Source organism: Prionailurus viverrinus, chromosome A3 (assembly GCF_022837055.1).
Source record: "Prionailurus viverrinus isolate Anna chromosome A3, UM_Priviv_1.0, whole genome shotgun sequence".
In the NCBI taxonomy this organism is placed as follows: Eukaryota; Metazoa; Chordata; class Mammalia; order Carnivora; family Felidae; genus Prionailurus; species Prionailurus viverrinus.
Genome location: NC_062563.1, coordinates 114952779 through 114976454, shown reverse-complemented (window position 1 = coordinate 114976454; position 23676 = coordinate 114952779). Strand labels below are relative to the sequence as shown.

Sequence of the window (23676 nt, the reverse complement as noted above, 5' to 3'; positions counted from 1 at the left end):
TACCACCTCATTACCTGTGAAATAACTAAAATTAACAACTTGGGAAACAACAGATGTTGGCGAGGACACAGAAAAAGGGGAACCTTTTGCATGTTGGTGGGAATGCAAACTGGTGCAACCACTCTGGAAAACAATTTTTGAGGTTCCTCAAAAAAATTAAAAATAGAACTACCTTACAACCCAGCATTTGCACTACTAGCTATTTATCCAAAGGCTACAAAAATACTGATTCAAAGAGGCACATGCATCCCAGTGTTTATAGCAGCACCATCAACAATAGCCAAATTACAGAAAGAGCCCAAATGTCTGTTGACTGATGAATGAATAAAGAAGAATAAAGAATACATATGTGTGTATATATATACATATGTATGTATATATATATATAATATGTATATCTGTATATGTATATATACATATAATGGAATATTACTCAGCAATCAAAAAGAATGAAATCTTGCCATTTGCAGCAACATGAATGGAACTAGAGTGTATTATGCTAGGTGAAATAAGTCAGAGAAAGACAAATCTATGATTTCACTCATATGTGGAGTTTAAGAAACACAGTAGATGAACATAAAGGAAGGGAAGGAAAACTAAGACAAAAACAGAAAGGGAGGGATGCCTGGGTGGCTCAGTTGGTTAAGCATCTGACTCTTGACTTCAGCTCAGGTCATGGTCTCATGGTTTGTGAGTTTGAGCCCCATGTCAGCCTCTGCACTGACAGTGTGGAGCCTGCTTGGCCTTCTCTCTCTGCCCCTACTCTGCTTGCTCTCTCTTTCAAAAAAAATAAGTAAACTTAAAAAAAACAGAAAGGGAGGTAAACCATAAGAGACTCTTAAATACAAAGAACAAGCAAGTTGCTGGAGGAGTGTTGGGTGGGGGAATGGGCTAAATGGGTGATGGGTGTTAAGGAAGACACTTGGGATGAGCACTGGGTGTTTTATGTAAGTGATGAATCACTAAATTCTACTCCTGAAACCATTATTATACTATATGTTAACTAACTTGGGTTTAAATAAAAATTTTTTAAAAAGTTTGGGAGGCGGGGTTATTGTGATAAAATGTGCATAGCATAAAAGTTACCATTTTAATCATTTTCAGGTGTACAATTCAGTGGCAGTACCTTCACGGTGTTGTATGAGCAATGCCATTATTTCCAAAAATATTTCCTCTTCCCAAACAAAAACTCATATCCACTTAACAGTAACTCCCTATTCCCCTATCTCTCAGCCCCTGGCAACCACCATTCTACTTTCTGTGTTTATGAATTTGCCTCTTCTAGGCACCTCACATAAATGGAATCAAACAATATTTGCCCTTTTGAATATGGCTTATTTCACTTAATGTTTTCAAATTTCATCTGTGTTATAGCATAGATCAGAATTTCATGATTTCCTTAAGTTGAATAATATTCTATTGTATGTATATATCACATTTTGTTTATTATGTTGATGGACAGTTGGGCTGTATCCACCTTTGGGCCATTGTGAGTCATGCTTTTATAACAATTGGTGTACAAGTATCTGTTTGAATCCCTGCTTTCAGCTCTTTTGGGTATATACTCATTCCTGGATCATATTCTGTGATTCCATGTTTAATTTTTTGAGGAACCACCATATAATTTTCCACAGAAGCAGCACCATTTTATATTCCCACCAGCATCCTCACCAACACTTGTCATTTTTCTTTTTCTTTTTAAGTTTTTAAAATTCTAATATAATTAACATACAGCATTATATTAGCTTGAGGTGTACAGTATAGTGATTCATAATTCTGTATGTTACCAACTGCTCGTCACAGTAGTATACTCTGGAGTGCCTGGGGGCTCAGTTGACTCACTGTCTCAATCTTGATTTTGGCTCAGGTCATGATCTCACAGTTCATGAGATCAAGCCCTGTGTCGGGTTCTGTGCTGACAGTGCAGAGCCTGCTTGGGATTCTCTCTCTGTCTCTCTCTCTCTGTCTCTCTCTCTCTGTCTCTCTCTCTCTCTATTATTTGCAAATATCTTCTCCCATTGAAAGAAGAATTTAACTTTCTGGCCCTCCCCTGTGCATGCTCTCTCTCTCGGTCTCAAAATAAAAAATAAACATTAAAAAAAAACAATAAGTATACTTTTAATTCCCTTCACCTATTACACCCGTGCCCACCCCCCCTTGCCCTCTGGTAACCATGTTTATTCTTTGTATTTAAGAGTCTATGTTTTGTTTTGTCTCTTTTTCTTTGCTTAGTTTCTTAAATTCTACATATGCTACTTATTTCATTTAGCATTATACCCTCTAAATCCATCTATGTTGTTGCAAATGGCAAGATTTTATTCTTTTTACGGCTGAGTAATAATCCATTGTGTGTGTATACACACACATACAATACTGTTCTTTATGCATTCATCTATTAATAGATCCTTGGGGTGCTTCCATATTTTGACTCTTAAGTAATGCTGCAATAATCATAGGGGTACATGTACCTTTTTAAATTCGTGTTTTTGTAGTCTTTGGGTAAATATCATATAGTAATTTTATTTTTAATTTTTTGAGGAACCTCCATACTGTTTTTCACAGTGGCTGCACCAGTTTGCATTTCCACCAACAGTGCACAAGGGTTCCTTTTTCTCCACATCCTCAACAATACTGGTTGTTTCTTGTGTTTTTGATTTAAGCCATTCTGACAGGTGTGAGGTGATTGTGGATTTGATTTGCATTTCCCTGATGATGAGTGATGTTGAGCATCTTTTCATGTATCTGTTGGCCATCTGTGTATCTTCTTTGGAGAAATGTCTGTTCATGTCTTCTGCCCATTTTTAATAGGAAAAACATTTTTTTGATATTGTATAAGTTCTTTATATATTTTGGATACTAATCTCTTATTGGGTGTATTATTTGCAAATATCTTCTCCCATTGAAAGAAGAATTTAACTTGGCAAAGAAACTTGGACCAAACTTACCCATCTTCTCTACCATACCATTCATTGGGAATATTCTTTTGAACAAAATCAAGTTTTGTTTACTTCAACAATGGGGCAAAGTAAACATGAAATTTTTTTTTTTTTTTTTTCTGAAATTTATTGACAAATTGGTTTCCATACAACACCCAGTGCTCATCCCAAAAGGTGCCCTCCTCAATACCCATCACCCACCCTCTCCTCCCTCCCACCCCCCATCAACCCTCAGTTTGTTCTCAGTTTTTAAGTGTCTCTTATGCTTTGGCTCTCTCCCTTTCTAACCTCTTTTTTTTTTTTTTCCTTCCCCTCCCCCATGGGTTCCTGTTAAGTTTCTCAGGATCCACATAAGAGTGAGACCATATGGTATCTGTCTTTCTCTGTATGGCTTATTTCACTTAGCATCACACTCTCCAGTTCCATCCACGTTGCTACAAAAGGCCATATTTCATTTTTTCTCATTGCCATGTAATATTCCATTGTGTATATAAACCACAATTTCTTTATCCATTCATCAGTTGATGGACATTTAGGCTCTTTCCATAATTTGGCTATTGTTGAGAGTGCTGCTATGAACATTGGGGTACAAGTGGCCCTATGCATCAGTGCTCCTGTATCCCTTGGATAAATTCCTAGCAGTGCTATTGCTGGGTCATAGGGTAGGTGTATTTTTAATTTTCTGAGGAACCTCCACACTGCTTTCCAGAGCGGCTGCACCAATTTGCATTCCCACCAACAGTGCAAGAGGGTTCCCGTTTCTCCACATCCTCTCCAGCATCTATAGTCTCCTGATTTGTTCATTTTGGCCACTCTGACTGGCGTGAGGTGATACCTGAGTGTGGTTTTGATTTGTATTTCCCTGATAAGGAGCGACGCTGAACATCTTTTCATGTTTCTGTTGGCCATCCGGATGTCTTCTTTAGAGAAGTGTCTATTCATGTTTTCTGCCCATTTCTTCACTGGGTTATTTGTTTTTCGGGTGTGGAGTTTGGTGAGCTCTTTATAGATTTTGGATACTAGCCCTTTGTCCGATATGTCATTTGCAAATATCTTTTCCCATTCCGTTGGTTGCCTTTTAGTTTTGTTGGTTGTTTCCTTTGCTGTGCAGAAGCTTTTTATCTTCATAAGGTCCCAGTAATTCACTTTTGCTTTTAATTCCCTTGCCTTTGGGGATGTGTCGAGTAAGAGATTGCTACGGCTGAGGTCAGAGAGGTCTTTTCCTGCTTTCTCCTCTAAGGTTTTGATGGTTTCCTGTCTCACATTTAGGTCCTTTATCCATTTTGAGTTTATTTTTGTGAATGGTGTGAGAAAGTGGTCTAGTTTCAACCTTCTGCATGTTGCTGTCCAGTTCTCCCAGCACCATTTGTTAAAGAGGCTGTCTTTTTTCCATTGGATGTTCTTTCCTGCTTTGTCAAAGATGAGTTGGCCATACGTTTGTGGGTCTAGTTCTGGGGTTTCTATTCTATTCCATTGGTCTATGTGTCTGTTTTGGTGCCAATACCATGCTGTCTTGATGATGACAGCTTTGTAGTAGAGGCTAAAGTCTGGGATTGTGATGCCTCCTGCTTTGGTCTTCTTCTTCAAAATTCCTTTGGCTATTCGGGGCCTTTTGTGGTTCCATATGAATTTTAGGATGGCTTGTTCTAGTTTCGAGAAGAATGCTGGTGCAATTTTGATTGGGATTGCATTGAATGTGTAGATAGCTTTGGGTAGTATTGACATTTTGACAATATTTATTTTTCCAATCCATGAGCAGGGAATGTCTTTCCATTTCTTTAAATCTTCTTCAATTTCCTTCAGAAGCTTTCTATAGTTTTCAGCATACAGATCCTTTACATCTTTGGTTAGATTTATTCCTAGGTATTTTATGCTTCTTGGTGCAATTGTGAATGGGATCAGTTTCTTTATTTGTCTTTCTGTTGCTTCATTGTTAGTGTATAAGAATGCAACTGATTTCTGTACATTGATTTTGTATCCTGCAACTTTGCTGAATTCCTGTATCAGTTCTAGCAGACTTTTGGTGGAGTCTATCGGATTTTCCATGTATAATATCATGTCATCTGCAAAAAGCGAAAGCTTGACTTCATCTTTGCCAATTTTGATGCCTTTGATTTCCTTTTGTTGTCTGATTGCTGATGCTAGAACTTCCAGCACTATGTTAAACAGCAGCGGTGAGAGTGGGCATCCTTGTCGTGTTCCTGATCTCAGGGAAAAAGCTCTCAGTTTTTCCCCGTTGAGGATGATGTTAGCTGTGGGCTTTTCATAAATGGCTTTTATGATCTTTAAGTATGTTCCTTCTATCCCGACTTTCTCAAGGGTTTTTATTAAGAAAGGGTGCTGGATTTTGTCGAAGGCCTTTTCTGCATCGATTGACAGGATCATATGGTTCTTCTCTCTTTTTTTGTTAATGTGATGTATCACGTTGATTGATTTGCGAATGTTGAACCAGCCCTGCATCCCAGGAATGAATCCCACTTGATCATGGTGAATAATTCTTTTTATATGCCGTTGAATTCGATTTGCTAGTATCTTATTGAGAATTTTTGCATCCATATTCATCAGGGATATTGGCCTGTAGTTCTCTTTTTTTACTGGGTCTCTGTCTGGTTTAGGAATCAAAGTAATACTGGCTTCATAGAATGAGTCTGGAAGTTTTCCTTCCCTTTCTATTTCTTGGAATAGCTTGAGAAGGATAGGTATTATCTCTGCTTTAAACGTCTGGTAGAACTCCCCTGGGAAGCCATCTGGTCCTGGACTCTTATTTGTTGGGAGATTTTTGATAACCGATTCAATTTCTTCGCTGGTTATGGGTCTGTTCAAGCTTTCTATTTCCTCCTGATTGAGTTTTGGAAGCGTGTGGGTGTTCAGGAATTCGTCCATTTCTTCCAGGTTGTCCAATTTGTTGGCATATAAGTTTTCATAGTATTCCCTGATAATTGTTTGTATCTCTGAGGGATTGGTTGTAATAGTTCCATTTTCATTCATGATTTTATCTATTTGGGTCATCTCCCTTTTCTTTTTGAGAAGCCTGGCTAGAGGTTTGTCAATTTTGTTTATTTTTTCAAAAAACCAACTCTTGGTTTCGTTGATCTGCTCTACAGTTTTTTTAGTTTCTATATTGTTTATTTCTGCTCTGATCTTTATTATTTCTCTTCTTCTGCTGGGCTTAGGCTGCCTTTGCTGTTCTGCTTCTAGTTCCTTTAGGTGTGCTGTTAGATTTTGTATTTGGGATTTTTCTTGTTTCTTGAGATAGGCCTGGATTGCAATGTATTTTCCTCTCAGGACTGCCTTTGCTGCGTCCCAAAGCGTTTGGATTGTTGTATTTTCATTTTCGTTTGTTTCCATATATTTTTTAATTTCTTCTCTAATTGCCTGGTTGACCCACTCATTCGTTAGTAGGGTGTTCTTTAACCTCCATGCTTTTGGAGGTTTTCCAGACTTTTTCCTGTGGTTGATTTCAAGCTTCATGGCATTGTGGTCTGAAAGTAAGCATGGTATAATTTCAATTCTTGTAAACTTATGAAGGGCTGTTTTGTGACCCAGTATATGATCTATCTTGGAGAATGTTCCATGTGCACTCGAGAAGAAAGTATATTCTGTTGCTTTGGGATGCAGAGTTCTAAATATATCTGTCAAGTCCATCTCATCCAATGTCTCATTCAGGGCCCTTGTTTCTTTATTGACCGTGTGTCTAGTTGATCTATCCATTTCTGTAAGTGGGGTGTTAAAGTCCCCTGCAATTACCACATTCTTATCAATAAGGTTGCTTATGTTTATGAGTAATTGTTTTATATATTTGGGGGCTCCGTTATTCGGTGCATAGACATTGATAATTGTTAGCTCTTCCTGATGGATAGACCCTGTAACTATTGTATAATGTCCTTCTTCATCTCTTGTTACAGCCTTTAATTTAAAGTCTAGTTTGTCTGATATAAGTATGGCTACTCCAGCTTTCTTTTGGCTTCCAGTCGCATGATAAATAGTTCTCCATCCCCTCACTCTCAATCTAAAGGTGTCCTCAGGTCTAAAATGCGTCTCTTGTAGACAGCAAATAGATGGGTCTTGTTTTTTTATCCATTCTGATACCCTATGTCTTTTGGTTGGCGCATTTAATCCATTTACATTCAGTGTTATTATAGAAAGATACGGGTTTAGAGTCATTGTGATGTCTGTATGTTTTATGCTTATAGTGATGTCTCTGGGACTTTGTCTCACAGGGTCCCCCTTAGGATCTCTTGTAGGGCTGGTTTAGTGGTGACAAATTCCTTCAGTTTTTGTTTGTTTGGGAAGACCTTTATCTCTCCTTCTATTCTAAATGACAGACTTGCTGGATAAAGGATTCTTGGCTGCATATTTTTTCTGTCTAGCACCCTGAAAATCTCGTGCCAATTCTTTCTGGCCTGCCAAGTTTCAAAAGAGAGATCAGTCACGAGTCTTATAGGTCTCCCTTTATATGTGAGGGCACGTTTACCCCTTGCTGCTTTCAGAATTTTCTCTTTATCCTTGTATTTTGCCAGTTTCACTATGATATGTCGTGCAGAAGATCGATTCAAGTTACGTCTGAAGGGAGTTCTCTGTGCCTCTTGGATTTCAATGCCTTTTTCCTTCCCCAGTTCAGGGAAGTTCTCAGCTATGATTTCTTCAAGTACCCCTTCAGCACCTTTCCCTCTCTCTTCCTCCTCTGGGATACCAATTATGCGTATATTATTTCTTTTTAGTGTATCACTTAATTCTCTAATTTTCCCCTCATACTCCTGGATTTTTTTATCTCTCTTTTTCTCAGCTTCCTCTTTTTCCATAACTTTATCTTCTAGTTCACCTATTCTCTCCTCTGCCTCTTCAAGCCGAGCTGTGGTGGTTTCCATTTTGTTATGCATTTCGTTTAAAGCGTTTTTCAGCTCCTCGTGACTGTTCCTTAGTCCCTTGATCTCTGTAGCAAGAGATTCTCTGCTGTCCTGTATACTGTTTTCAAGCCCAGCGATTAATTTTATGACTATTATTCTAAATTCACTTTCTGTTATATTATTTAAATCCTTTTTGATCAGCTCATTAGCTGTTGTTATTTCCTGGAGATTCTTCTGAGGGGAGTTCTTCCGCTTGGTCATTTTGGATAGTCCCTGGCGTGGTGAGGACCTGCAGGGCACTTCCCCTGTGCTGTGGTGTATACCTGGAGTTGGTGGGCGGGGCCGCAGTCAGACCTGATGTCTGCCCCCAGCCCACCGCTGGGGCCACAGTCAGACTGGTGTGTGCCTTCTCTTCCCCTCTCCTAGGGGCGGGATTCACTGTGGGGTGGTGTGGCTCGTCTGGGCTACTTGCACCCTGCCAGGCTTGTGATGCTGGGGATCTGGCGTATTAGGTGGGGTGGGTAGGCAAGGTGCTCGGGGGCAGGAGGGGCAGGCTTAGCTCGCTTCTCCTTAGGTGATCCACTTCAGGAGGGGCCCTGTGGCAGCGGGAGGGAGTCAGATCCGCTGCCGGAGGTTTGGCTCCGCAGAAGCGCAGAGTTGGGTATTTGCGCGGAGCGAGCAAGTTCCCTGGCAGGAACCGGTTCCCTTTGGGATTTCGGCTGGGGGATGGGCGGGGGAAATGGCGCTGGCGAGCGCCTTTGTTCCCCACCAAACTGAGCTCTGTTGTCAGGGGGCTCAGCAGCTCTCCCTCCCTTTGTCCTCTAGCCTTCCCGCTTTCCGAGCAGAGCTGTTAATTTCTGACCTCCCAGACGCTAAGTCGCGCTTGCTGTCGGAACACAGTCCGCCCGGCCCCTCCGCTTTTGCAAGCCCGACTCGGGGGCTCTGCTTGGCCGGCGAGCCGCCCCTCCGCCCCGGCTCCCTCCCGCCAGTCCGTGGAGCGCGCACCGCCTCGCCGCCCTTCCTACCCTCTTCCGTGGGCCTCTCGTCTGCGTTTGGCTCCGGCGACTCTGTTCTGCTAATCCTCTGGCGGTTTTCTGGGTTATTTAGGCAGGTGTAGATGGAATCTAAGTGATCAGCAGGACGTGCGGTGAGCCCAGCGTCCTCCTAAGCCGCCATCTTGCCGCAACTCCCAGCATGAAATTTTCATGCAAGACGAAGATATTCATAAGTGTCACTAAAATTTGATAGCGTTGGACTGTTGCTATGATATTTGGTTTTAAGGTACATATAGATATCTCTATATGGAAATCTGTGACTCTGAGTTAAGGCTTTTGGTTGTAAGTGACAAAAATCCAATTCAAACTAGTATCGAGGGAAAATGGGAACTTTTGTAATTTATGTAACCAGAATGTGAGAAGACTGAGGTAACTGGCATAGGGACTAGCACACTCAGGACCCTTGTCTTTCTCTTACCTCTCAGGCCCACTTTTCTCTGCATGTCAGGTTTAGTTTCTCATACCATGTTTCCCTACCATAATAGAATAACTCCTGGCAAGACCTTAACTTGAAATTTCTTAACTACATCCTAGATAAGGAAAGATGCTTCCCCAGTGCTAGTAAAGAAAATCATGGGAAAGAACTATTGATTGGTCCAGCTTGGAACAGATATTAGTCTCTAGATCAGTTACTGTGGCCAGGAGACCAGGTTAAGCAAGGACATGATAGCTCCCACTTACTTAGACTGAACAAGAAAGGAGGGAGCAATTAAACAATAAAATTAACATCCAAGTATAATTGTCAGTCACATAGCTTGAACTATCATCTATATATATATATATTTTAATATTTTTATTTTTGACAGAGAGAGACAGAGCATGAGTGGGGGAGGGGCAGAGAGAGAGGGAGACACAGAATCCGAAGCAGGCTCCAGGCTCTGAGCTGTCCTCACAGAGCCCGACGCAGGGCTTGAACTCACAGACCACGAGATCATGACCTGAGCCGAAGTCGGACGCTCAACCAACTGAGCCACCCAGGCGTCCCTACTATCTATATTTAATAATTCCAAACTCCAGTTCTCTAGCCCTAAGATCTGTCTTGTTTCAGACTACCTTCTTGACAGCATCACATGGATATCTATTTGGTGCCTTAAACTTTGGCTAGAATTCTTGTTTTCTTCCCTAAAAACCTGTTCCTCTGCAGTTTTTCCCATCTTAGTTAATACCACCACTCATTTGCTCAAGCAAAATTTTTAGTCTTCTCCCATTCCCCACATTTATCCATCAGCAGGTTTTTACGGGGTAACCCATAGACACATCCAGAATCTGCCCTGACCCGCATTTCTATCTCAACAACTACCATCGTAACTAAGCTACCTTCATTTCTTATCTTTATCAATGTCCAGTCTCCTAATTGGTCCCCATGCCTCTCCTCTTACCCCCCTGTAGACCATTATCCATATAGCAACCAGAGTGTTTTCCATTTTATTTTTTATTTTAGTTTAGCTTAGTTATGTTTATTTTATTTATTTATGTTTAAGTAAGCTTCACATCCAGCATGGAGCCCAACTCAGGGCTTGAACTCACAATCCTGAGATTAAGACCTGAGCTAAGATCAAGAGTTGGATGCTTAACCAACTGAGCCATGCAGACACCCCATAGTGTTTTCCTTTTTAAACTTAAATCATGCTATCACTTTCCTTATAACCACCCAGTTATTTGCTGTCATACTTACAATAAAATCCTGACTCTTTTCTCTAGTTTACAAAATTCTTAGATGAGCTAGTCTCTGCCTACTTCTCTTCAAGTTTCTACTTTCATCTGTACCTATATACCACACAGTCTTTCTTTCTGTAATTTGTGTACAGCGCATATATTCCTGCTTAGGTCTTTTGTACAAGCTGTTGTCTCTCCTTGAAATTCTCTTCACTTCATCTTTGCTGGATGTGCTCCATCTTGTTACTCGAATCCTAATATCACTAAATGCCAATGTGATTAAGTAACTGGGCCCAATCTGAAATAGATTCTAAAATAGATCACCTGGTTAGCCTCTTTCCATGTCAGACTACTATTATTCTCTGTATAGCATTTACCAGAAGTTATAAATTGTTATTCTCTCTCCCTCCTTAAAATGTAAATTTTGGGGCACCTGGGTGGCTCAGTCAGTTAAGTGTCTGATTTCGGCTCAGGTCATGATCTCACAGTTTGTGAGTTTGAGCCCCATATCATGCTCTCTGCTGTCAGCCCTGAGCCTGCTTCAGATCCTCTGTCTCCCTCTATCTGCCCCTCTGCTCTTGTATGCTCACTCTCTCTGCACCCCCCCAAATAAATTAAAAATACTAATAAAATGCAAATTTCATGGTAGCAGGGGCCAAATCTTGTTCTTATATCCTTGTACAGTTTGGTGAATTTTAATAAATGAATATACCTGTATAACTACTACCTAGATCATGATATGAAACTTTACAAATCCCCCCAAAAAGCCCCCCTCCCTTTTTTTTTGAGTCAGAGTCCAGCCCAACAGAAATAATCAGTGTTCTGACCGCTGTTCTTTGCACATTATTGTTGCCTGTCTGGAGGCACATTAATGGGATTACAGTATATACTCTCCTATAATAGTGGTTCATTCTGGTCCATTGCTCTCATATCCCATTATATGAATATACCACAATTTCTTTTTATGTTTGACTATTGAAAGGCATTTAGGTGATTTTCAGCTTTTAGCTATTATAAATAAAGCTATTTGTGAATATTCTTGTACATGTCTTTTGGTATACATGTGTATCCCTTTATGTTGGATATGTATCTTTGAGTGAAGTTACTCAGTCATAAGAATTGTATATGTTCATTGTTGGAAGATAAGGTAATACCAGTTTTCTAGAGTGGTTTTACCAGTTTACTCTTTCACTGGCAATATTTGAGAGTTCTGGTTGCTTCATGCCTATACCAACAGTTGGTATTGTCTTTTTATTTTTTAAGCCATTCTAGGGTATGTAGTTGTGTCTTTTGGTTTTAAATTATTATCCTGATGACTAAATGAACACTTTTTCATATTACTGTCTTTTTCATATATTTCTTAGTCATTCAGATTACCTTTTTTGTCAGGTGCATATTAAAATGTTTTACCCATTTTTAAATTGGGTTACCTTTTTTTTCATATTGATCTGTAGAGTTCTTCATATATAAATAACTTTTCCCATGAATGAAAAGTTTTTTTATTTCAATAAGTTCAATTTATCAATTTTTCATGGGTTGTACTTTTTGTGTACTTGTCAAGAAATCTTAGCCAGCTCCGAGGTCATAAAGATACTCTACTGTTAGCTAGAAATCTTGTTGTTTGACCTTTCACATTTAACACCTACAGTCAAACTGGAATTCATTTTTGTATATGGGTTGAGGTAGAGGTCAGGGCATATTTTTTTTTATATAGCTGTTCAACTGATGAAACATTTATTGGAGGAAAAGTTAATCCTTTTTCTCCTGCCTTTATGTGCTACCTTTTTCATAAACTAGGTGACTATGAATGTGTGATTCTATTTCTGGATTTTCTTGTCTGTTCAATGTCAATATCTGTCTATTCTTGCATTAGTACTTTGCTATATTAACTACAGTAGTTTTGAATAGTTTTGAAATACATCTTGACATCTAGTGTTGTAAATCTTCCAGCTTTGTTCTTCTTCGGATTGTCTTTGCTTTCTTTCACCTTTTGCGTTTCCATATGTGCACTTTAATATCAGTTTATTAGTTTCCACAAATAACATTTACATACTGCATTTACATACTGTTTTTTATACTCTTTTATAACCCACTCTTTTCATTTATATCTTTCCATGTCAATAAATACATTTCTGTTATATTTTTAATAATACGTTGTTGTTGGGGCGCCTGGGTGGCGCAGTCGGTTAAGCGTCCGACTTCAGCCAGGTCACGATCTCGCGGTCCGGGAGTTCGAGCCCCGCGTCGGGCTCTGGGCTGATGGCTCAGAGCCTGGAGCCTGTTTCCGATTCTGTGTCTCCCTCTCTCTCTGCCCCTCCCCCGTTCATGCTCTGTCTCTCTCTGTCCCAAAAGTAAATAAACGTTGAAAAAAAAATTTAAAAATAATACGTTGTTGTTGATTCCAGCATTTTTCCCCTTTAAAAACAGCAATGAGATCAGGATCCTTAATTATTTTATTGTCTTTACTGAAGATATCTAATTCCTTGAGAAATTATAAGCATTTATACTTATCACAAATATTGAATGCCATTAAACTGTTGTGGGAAAAACTAAGATGAATATGATTACACGCCTTGGCCTTGAGCTTACAATTTAGGGATTATAAGGCATACACATAATTAACTGCAATTATTTGCTTCAGTGAGAGACCATATAATAAGTGGTTAAAATCATGAACTGTGGAACTAGAGTGCCTGAGTTTGGAAACCTCACTCCTCCACTTGCTAGCTGTATGACTCTAATAAGTTACTTTTCCTTTTTGTATATCAAGTTCCTTATCTCTTTTTCTTTTTTTTTTAAGTGGATAGAGTAACCTTCATAAGGTGTTGGGTAGTTTAGAAGACATTGTATGTTAAGCACTTTGAGCAGTGGTCTAACATAAGATGGGTCAATCAAGTGTTACCTGTTATTGTGATAATAATTATTTCCAGAAAAATAACAGCTATAAGTGGGTCCTAGGAATAGGTGTTGTACATATAGGCACTTTTTTTAAATCTGTGATAATCATTGTTTATCTTCATTCTAGAAAATCTGTAGTCTGTTCTAACAGTGTTTGGCTCAGGGCGCCTGGGTGGCTCAGTCGGTTGACCATCCGACTTCGGCTCAGATCATGATCTTGCAGTCTGTGAGTTCGAGCCCCACATCGGGCTCTGTGCTGACAGCTCAGAGCCTGGAGCCTTCTTCGGATTCTGTGTCTCCCTCTCTCTCTGCCCCTCCCCTGCTCATGCTCTGTCTCTCTCTCTCTGAAAAATAAATTTAAAAACATTAAAAAAAATTAACAGTGTTTGGCTTATAGTAGACACACACAAAAAATTTAGTATGTGAATAAATGAATGAAAATGTGTTCTGGAGATACTGGTGTATGAATTAGCTGATCTAATTAATTTTCTTGTTTCAGATTTGAAAGATTAGAAGTCTTGGCTGTATTTGCCTCCACAGTCTTGGCACAACTGGGAGCGCTCTTTATATTAAAAGAAAGGTACGTTTGTTTTATATGTCACTTCATTGTAAATTCCACCTTTGGCAACATGAAAGAATCCAGTGAGACACATTTGGTTTAAAGGGTGTACAGATTAAGATGAGCAGTGCTGGAGTTTTGGTAGGATGTCCTCTTCATTTTTCAGACTTTTCTCCCTTCTTTTCACCCTCCTTTTATTACCTAATTTGATGCTACTAAATCCTGGGCAGGTATGAAGGAAAGGGGTTCAGTCAGACATGTTTTAATGCTTGGTATAAACCCATTGGAAAAAGTTTGGTGGGGAAGACTGATACTACATATGGAGGATAATTTGTAAGTCTTGCCTGATCACTGCTAATAATCAACAGTTGGTTATCATATTAAAAGATTTTGTTCAGGACGCCTGGCTGGCTCAGTTGGAAGAGCATGTGACTCTTGATCTTGGGGTCATGAGTTTGAGCCCCATGTTAAGTGTAGAGATTACTTACACAAATAAACTAACTTAAAAAAAAAAGATTTTGTTCACTTATTAGATTAATTTTATATTTAATAAAGCTTTTTAATTTCATAATTTTTAGAACTAATTTAATACATTTTTTCTTTCTTTTAGTGCAGAACGCTTTCTGGAGCAGCCCGAGATACACACGTGAGATTTTGCTTTTGACATAACATAATTTACTATTATGTTTGATCCCCAGTTATTGAGAGGTACATTAAGAATAATGGTTACTTTGGCCAGTCATAGGTCAGAGTGTGGCAATATACATTTCACTGATAATTCACAAACAAAATCCCTCAATTCCAAGACTCCTTCTCAGCCTTAAGTGTTCCCAAGTCCTTATGTTTTTATATTGCACAGGAAGGCCTTTGTACTCTGGCTTTAGGTCCCTCGTTATTTCCAGGCCTAAATCAACACATAAACTAGCCATGTTGGTTTTCTATGATTTAAAATTTGATGCCCAAAATCTTTTAGTAGCACCTTTACAAAAGATAAAATTGAGCCAGGCTGGCTCAGTCAGTTAGATGTCTGACTCTTGATTTCAGCTCTGGTCATGATCTCACAGTTCTTGAGACTGAGCTCTGCGTCAGGTTCTGCAGAAAGCATTGAACCTGCTTGGGATTCTCCCTCACCCTCTCTCCCTCTGCCCCTCCCCTGCTCACTCTCTCTCTGAAAATAAAAAAATAAACATTAAAGAAGTTAAAAAAAAAAAAGATAAAAGTGTAATTGTCTACTACAGAGTTGCCAAATACATGGACTTTTTCTGTTTTGACCAGTTTAATTCAGGATACTCTGACCTGCCTAGTATCTTGTAAACCATATACCATTGCATTTATATAAATTTATAACAGCAGTTACCTGTAGGAAGATACTATTCATGCTGAGAGTCCATTTTTGTCCTGTGTAAGATGGAACTCGAAAGCAAGTTCAGAGCCTGGCTCCACAAATCCCAACCCACTGCAGCAGATGACTCTCCCTTCCCATCTCCTAGTCTGTCTGCATGCTGAAATTACATGTTGCTATTACCAAGAAAAAATAATGGTAAATGTTATTGTTCTTTTTAGGGGAAGATTATTAGTTGGTACTTTTGTGGCTCTTTCCTTCAACTTGTTCACAATGCTTTCTATTCGGAATAAGCCTTTTGCTTATGTCTCTGAAGGTATGATTTTTATTTACCATTAATAAAAAATCCAATTCATCTCTCATAAAAACAAGTCCTGTGTTTGTTTTATTAACTCACATCACCTAGAAAGCTTATCCTGAAGAGAAGAGAGAACTATCCTAGAGGTTCTCAGGTCTTTTCTGAGTAGAGAATTACAAAACAAAATCTTATTAGTTCAAGCTTTAAAAGAATGTATTAGTTTAAAATGAGCAGAACTGACGTATATTAAATTATATGTGATGAAAAATTACATTTGCCAAATAACATGAGTGGGATTTTAGATGTGTCACCTACTTAGAAAAAATCTATTGCACACATTTTGGAAACATCAGTATACTTCAGATGGTTGATATGCTCTTTGCAAATAATTGTATTCTGTTAAGTAAGTTCCCAGGAACTTCTCTGTGTCAATGGTGGATGGGCATATATTATAAAGTAGCATATATATTTTGAAATATTCTTTTATTTTCAAGTCTTTAAAAATTTAGAGTGTTATTTCTCTTCAGTAGTTAAAATTATTGTCATTTTTTGGTAATTTCCATGTTCTGGATTCCCACTAACCCGCAAAGGGTTAAACACTGATTGGTGGAGAAGTGAGGTAAAAATAAAAGTGGGCTGTGTGCACAGACCCACACTTTGAAGCAAAGATAGGAGAGGATCTTTTTAGGTCCACTGACTTGAACACTAAGACAATCAAGAGAAGAAAGTTTTCTGAATTTCCCATTCAAATTTAAACACCTTCGTGAATATTATGAAGCGTCAGTTGTATTTGTATGAATTAAAGTTTTAGAATTACTGCATGAACTAGAAAATATGGTATTTGTGATGTCCAGAATTATTTTGAAAAGCATAAGTTATTAAAATAGTATAATGTTCACTCTAGAGATTTTAAGAAGGTACAAAGATTTAGAAATTATCTCTCCATAAAGATGAGAAAGATCCAAGTTTTCCTTTTATAAATAATGCTACAATCTGCTTTCTGATATCACATTTCTTTTATGCATCTGTGAGTCTTCTTCAGGATGAATTCCCAGAGAAATTATAAATGGGTTAGAAATATAATATCTTTCAAGTCAATGATATATATTGTGCCAGACTTATTTCTGGAAAGGCTATCTAGTTTATATTTTCATTAGCTAGATATTAAAGTTCCCAGAAACATTAATATTTGTGACATTAGTTGAAATTTGAGTGAAAGATAATACTGAGCACTTTCTGTCTACCAGACACAATGCTAAACTCTTTATGTAGATCAGCCCATTTAATTCTCCCTATAACCACATGAGGTAAATAATTTTATTATTTTTATATTACACTGAGGCACTGAGAGATTAAATCACTTGCCCAAAGTCAAATATCTAGCTAAGAGCTGGGTTTTAAGTCAGATATTCTGGCAATAGAGTCTGCTCTTAACTGCTCTACAATATGGCTTTTGTATAACCTCGCCAGTCTTTTTTACATCATGTTACACATGAAAAAGTGAGTATTTCTATAATCCTGAGATAAATGTAAAAGGATGTTTGAGCCTGGGGGCTACTTGTTCAGGAACAGTAACTGGCAGGTTTCTGCATGTAGCCAGATCCCCTACCTGGCCTTTCTGAGAGCTGGGGAAATTAAGAATTGGTATACCTATAACCCATTCTCAGCACACTGGTTAGGAAGTTCTGCTTTACATTTAAAGAGCCTTTAAAATTAATAGTACACTGACATATGTAATTCCTCCAGGTCAGTGATATAAATAGTTGAAACTGCTTTTGCTTTATTATCTTGAAGGTATAAAAGAGGGAAAAAGTCTAGATTTAAGTAGCATGTCCTTTTGTAAAATGTTATACAGTCATTACAAAACTTATCTTTTAAATTAAGGAAATCAAGTATTTCTGGTAGTGGTTTATTTTTCTATATAGGTAATTTACGTGTTTTCTTCTTAAAGCTGCTAGTACGAGTTGGCTTCAAGAGCATGTTGCAGATCTTAGTCGAAGGTAAGATGTTATGTGGGGTTTCATGATACACATAATTTCAAAGGGATGTACAAGAAATGCATCTGTCATGGGAACTTACATTATTCATTGCTGAGGTTGCTACATGAATCTCACAGATCAAACTTACTCGCCTTTTACTTATTGATGACATAAGATACCTTTACGAGTGAGAGGACTTTGTTCCCACATCCTCTTTGCTTTCTATAAGACCTATGGTACTAAAATACAAGTTGTCTTTCACAAGATTTCCATCAGTATTACATTGAGGTCTGCTAACGAATACTCTTTGTTTGTTTCTTCATAGCCTGTGTGGAATTATTCCAGGACTTAGCAGCATCTTCCTTCCCCGAATGAATCCATTTGTTTTGATTGATCTTGCTGGAGCATTTGCTCTTTGTATTACATATATGCTAATTGAAATTAAGTAAGTAGTTTTTATTGCTGTCAAGTGGTTCCATTTTGGGGGCCTGACTTTTAAAGGCATCTGTGGGGTAGGTAAGGATTATGCTTACAGCATGTTTGCTTATGGCCTGTGTAGCTTTGGTCAAGTCTTGTCCTTAAGTATCTTCATCTGAAAAACTAAGGGGTAGGATTCAATAAGTATTTTTCACCACAGTCTATAATTCAGACTGGAAAACTACTTAAAGTCCCTACTGCTGACTTGGTGAGTGAAACAGAGAAGATGACCGTGACAGAAGAGGACAGAAGGTGACAGATAAGCCATGGCTACTATTTCTGAGAGAAGGAAGGGGAAGTAGGTATGAAAAAAACTTTTTTTAAGTCAAGCCTTAAAAAAAAAATAAGAAAAAGGAAAAAAATAAATAAAAGGCAAAACTTTTAGGAAGTATACTTTATAGCTGCTTTAACCTTCCCTAGCATCTTATGACATGTGATTCTTCAACTACCTACCCTTTAAATATTAGGGTTTACTAGAATTGGTCTTTAATTATTCTTTTTCCTATTTTGCATACTCTTCTGGAAGATTACATTCAATTACTCGTTTTTATTTACCACCTCTGTGAGTTTCCCAAACCATTATTTCTAGTCCAGATGTCTATTGAATTCCAAAAGGCATATCTTACATCTATTCATGTCTACATCAGCTGAACCTATTTTCCCCATCCCCAAAGTGGTTTTTTCTTATATTTTCGACCTCAGTGAATAATACCACTACCATCTATTCTTTTGCATTGTTTTTTTTCAATGTATATTAAAACTTGAACCATTTTTAATCATACACTTCAGTTGCATGAAGTACCTCACATCATTGTGTAACTGTCACCATTGTCCATCTTCAGAACTTTTACATCTTCTCCACCTGTAACTCAGTACCCATTAAAGAGTAGCTCCCCTTCCTCTCTTCCCAAAGCCCCTGCTAACCACTATTCTATTTCCTTTCTCTACGAATTTGACAAAGTACTTCATGTGAGTGAGATCATACAATATTTGTCTTTTTGCATCTGGCTTATTTCACTTAGCGTAATGTTTTCAAGATTCATCCATGTTGTAATATGTATCAGAATTTTCTCCTTTTTTAAGATTGAATAATATTCCATTGTACATACAGAACACATTTTGTTTGTTGAATTATCCACTGATAGATATTTGGATTGTTCCCACCTTTTGGCTATTGTGAATAGTGCTCTATGAACATGGGTATACAAATACCTGTTTGAGTCCCTGCTTTCCATTCTTGTGGGCATATACCCAAAAGGAGAATTGCTGGATTATAGGATAATTCAGCGTTTAATTTTTTGACGAATTCCACTGCACTCTTTTTTAAAAAATTTTTTTAATGTTTATTTATTTTTGAGAGAGACAGATACAAAAGCTTGAGTGGGAAAGGGGCAGAGAGAGAAGGAGACACAGAATCTGAAGCAGGTTCCAGGCTCTGAGCTGTCAGCACAGAGCCCAATGCAGGGCTCGAACTCAAGGACCGTGAGATCATGACCTGAGCCGAAGTCCGACGCCCAACCGACTGAGCCACCCAGGCGCTCCCCCCCTCCTTTTTTTTTAATGTTTAACTCCAGTGCACTCTTAAATATCATACTTCTCCCCTCTCACCTCTCCCAAAGCCGGTTCTAATTGGTCACCTGGTCTTGAATTTGTTTTTTTGTATTTTAAAGTTGTAGTCATCATGCTGTACAGTACATCCCCAGAACTTCTGTGTCTCATAACTGCAACTCAATACCTTTTGACCACCTTCACCCATTTCTCCCCCACCCTCAACCCCCTGCGTTTGACAGGCACCAAACTCTTCTGTGTTTCGCAGGAGTTTGGATCTTTAGATTGCACCTGTAAGGGAGATCATAACAGTATTTGTCTCTCTCTACCATGTTGTTGTAAACGGCATGATTCCCTCCCTTTTTTGGCTGAATAATTCTCAAGCCAGTGTGTGTGTCTGTGTGTGTTTATAGGTGTGTGTATCTTACATTTTTTATCCCTTCATCTGTTGGTGGATACTTTGCTTGTTTCCATGTCTTGGCTATTGTAAATAATACTCTTATCAGCCAGTCTGATTGGACCTTCTTTTTTAATATTTATTTGTCCTCTCTTTCCCGTTTTCATTGCTGCTTCCCAAATTGAGGCCTTATTATTTCCTTGGTCTAATTACAATAGTCTTCTGGTCTTCTGTCATTGTCATACATCTCTAGTTATTTTCCATTTTGCTACCAACGTCATCATTCAAAATTGCACCTCTGGCCATAATATTTTCCTGTTTCAAAATCTTCCTCTTTGCCTGTTAAAAAAATAAAAGCTTGGGAATGCAAGCTGGTGCAGCCACTCTGGAAAACAGTATGGAGGTTCCTCAAAAAACTAAAAATAGAACTGCCCTATGACCCACCAATTGCACTACTGAGCATTTATCCAAGGGATACAGGTGTGCTGTTTCGAAGGGACGCATGCACTCCAATGTTTACAGCAGCACTATCAACGATAGCCAAAGTATGGAAAGAACCCAAATGTCCATCGATGGATGAATGGATAAAGAGGATGTGGTGTATATATACAATGGAGTATTCCTCGGCAATCAAAAAAATGAAATCTTGTCATTTGCAACTACGTGGATGGAACTAGAGGGTATTATGCTAAGTGAAATTAGAGAAAGACAAAAATCATATGACTTCACTCATAAGAGGACTTTAAGAGACAAATCAGATGAATATAAGGGAAGGAAAACAAAAATCATATAAAGACAGGGAGGGGGACAAAACAGAAGAGAGTCATAAATATGGAGAACAAACTGAAGGTTACTGGAGTGGTTGTGGGAGGGGGGATGAGCTAAATGGGTAAGGGACACTAAGGAATCTACTCCTGAAATCATTGTTGCATTATATGCTAACTAATTTTTTTTAATATGAAATTTATTGTCAAATTGGTTTCCATACAACACCCAGTGCTCATCCCAACAGGTGCCCTCCTCAATACCCATCACCCACCCTCCCCTCCCTCCCACTCCCCATCAACCCTCTTTAAGAGTCTCTTATGTTTTGGCTCCCTCCATCTCTAACCTTTTTTTTTTCCTTCCCCTCCCCCATGGTCTTCTGTTAAGTTTCTCAGGATCCACATAAGAGTGAAAACATATGGTATCTGTCTTTCTCTGTATGACTTATTTCACTTAGCATAACAATGCAGTTCCATCCGCATTGCTACAGAAGGCCATATTTCATTCTTTCTCATTGCCACATAGTATTCCATTGTGTATATAAACCACAATTTCTTTATCCATTCATCAGTTGATGGCCATTTAGGCTCTTCATATTTTGGCTTTTGTTGAGAGTGCTGCTGTAACCATTGAGGTACAAGTGCCCCTGTGCATCAGCACTCGTGTATCCCTTGGGTATATTCCTAACAGTGCTATTGCTGGGTCATAGGGTAGGTCTATTTTTAATTTTTTGAGGAACCTCCACACCGTTTTCCAGAGCGGCTGCACCAATTTGCATTTCCACCACCAGTGCAAGAGGGTTCCTGTTTCTCCACATCCTCGCCAGCATCAATAGTCTTCTGATTTGTTCATTTTAACCACTCTGACTGGCATTAGGTGGTATCTGAGTGTGGTTTTGATTTGCATTTCCCTGATGAGGAGTGACGTTGAGCATCTTTTCATGTGCCTGTTGACCATCCGGATGTCTTCTTTAGAGAAGTGTCTATTCATGTTTTCTGCCCATTTCTTCACTGGATTATTTGTTTTTCGGGTGTGGAATTTGGTGAGTTCTTTATAGATTTTGGATACTAGCTCTTTGTCTGATATGTCATTTGCAAATATCTTTTCCCATTCAGTCAGTTGCCTTTTAGTTTTGTTGATTGTTTCCTTTGCAGTGCAGAAGGTTTTTATCTTGATGAGGTCCCGATAGTTCATTTTTGCTTTTAATCCCCCTGCCTTTGGGGATGTGTCAAGTAAGAAATTGCTACGGCTGAGGTCAGAGAGGTTTTTTCCTGCTTTCTCCTCTAGGGTTTTGATGGTTTCCTGTTTCACATTCAGGTCCTTTATCCATTTTGAGGTTTTTTTTTGTGAATGGTGTGAGAAAGTGGTCTAGTTTCATTCTTCTGCATGTTGCTGTCCAGCTCTCCCAGCACCATTTGTTAAAAAGACTGTCTTTTTTCCATTGGATATTCTTTCCTGCTTTGTCAAAGATTAGTTGGCCATACTTTTGTGGGTCTAATTCTGGGGTTTCTATTCTATTCTGTTGGTCTGTGTGTCTGTTTTTGTGCCATATGCTAACTAATTTGAATGTAAATTTAAAAAATAAAAAGTAAAACTAAAAAAAATAAAATAAAATAAAAAATAAATAAAAGCTGTTAGCATGGTAAGGCCCCTACTGACCTCACTGGCCATCCGTCTGTCTATATTTGCCTGTTCCTACTTCTGATGCTGTGTCAGGACTTTCACACCCTTGCACATGCTGCTTCCACTGTCTGTGATACCTTCCTCCCATCATTTCACTCGTCTTTGAAGGGTCAGCTCATATGTCTCTTTTTCTATTTTATAATCCTTTCTGGATTATCCCTACCTCGGGAGGCTTGTCACTCACTCCTTTGTGCATCCCTGATACCCTATAGGACTTCTCCTTTACTCCCAGATTGCTTTATTTTCTTTACATGGTTATCTCCTGCTATTTCAAAGGTAGGGGCTAGGTCTTACCTCATGTTTCTATTGCCAGCATGTGGGAAAAAGTAAAAAACAACACAAATAAAACAAAAACAAAACATGATCAGCTTGTAATCATTGGCATTGGCATTGGCATTTTGGTCTGTCTTATTAACAGAACAGTCTGAACTACTGATGAGTGTTGCACTTCAGTGACAATGTTCCTCTAACAAATTCCCATAGAATCTCACCTTGTGTAATTCCTGAGGAATTTCAAAAATTCTTGGTAATAATTGGAAAATTATTATTTATAGGAAAATTGTTGGATGAGATACATTAGCCTTCCCTGTATCAGAAATTGTAAGTTGAAGGTTTTTGTTTGTCACAACAAATGAATATATATGAAACCTTTCTCGTTGACAAGTAGATTGAAAATACATATTGAGGAAATGGTCACATTTTTTTTCTTCACCATCTCTTCATGCTGCTTAACATAATTATTATTTTCCACCAAACTTGGCAAGAAAGGATTCTGAAAACTTATTTATTTATTTATTTTGAGACACTCTCTTTGCCAGTGGTGGCCACTTGTGATCAAAGTCCTGTTGCATTAGACAGTGTTTTGGAAGATTGAATTGTAAGAAGCCCAGTGACGCATATATTTGAGATTTAGAATTGTTTTTTCCTTTTAGTAATTATTTTGCTGTGGACACTGCTTCTGCCATAGCCATTGCTCTGATGACATTTGGCACTATGTATCCCATGAGCGTGTACAGTGGCAAAGTATTACTGCAGGTAAGGGTCCTTTTTCAATGCACATGCTTAATATTAGCCAGTTTTTTCTACCAGAGAATAAAATTATATGTTCTCTTCTACCAGATTATAAAATTTTTAGCTATTAGAAGGCCCTGTTAGAAATGAACTCAAACAGTGATATCTGAAATCTATACAGTAAGAAGCAGAGGAAATTCTCTTGGCCCATAAAATATGTACAGA

General features: G+C 38.4%; 1 protein-coding gene across 4 annotated transcripts in view; it reads left to right on the top strand.

Annotated features, from left to right (window-relative positions):
* SLC30A6 (solute carrier family 30 member 6) overlaps positions 1–23676 on the top strand; it is a 49356-nt gene that overhangs the window by 15918 nt on the left and 9762 nt on the right. For 2 of the 4 annotated variants that reach the window (XM_047853251.1, XM_047853250.1), the window contains 6 exons: positions 13892–13972; positions 14562–14597; positions 15515–15609; positions 17543–17591; positions 17896–18015; positions 23373–23475. In XM_047853251.1, coding sequence (XP_047709207.1) covers positions 13892–13972; positions 14562–14597; positions 15515–15609; positions 17543–17591; positions 17896–18015; positions 23373–23475 — 484 coding nt within the window. Of the gene's footprint in view, positions 1–13891; positions 13973–14561; positions 14598–15514; positions 15610–17542; positions 17592–17895; positions 18016–23372; positions 23476–23676 lie in introns of those variants that run through there. The other 2 variants (XM_047853253.1, XM_047853252.1) reach the window with 2 other exon arrangements.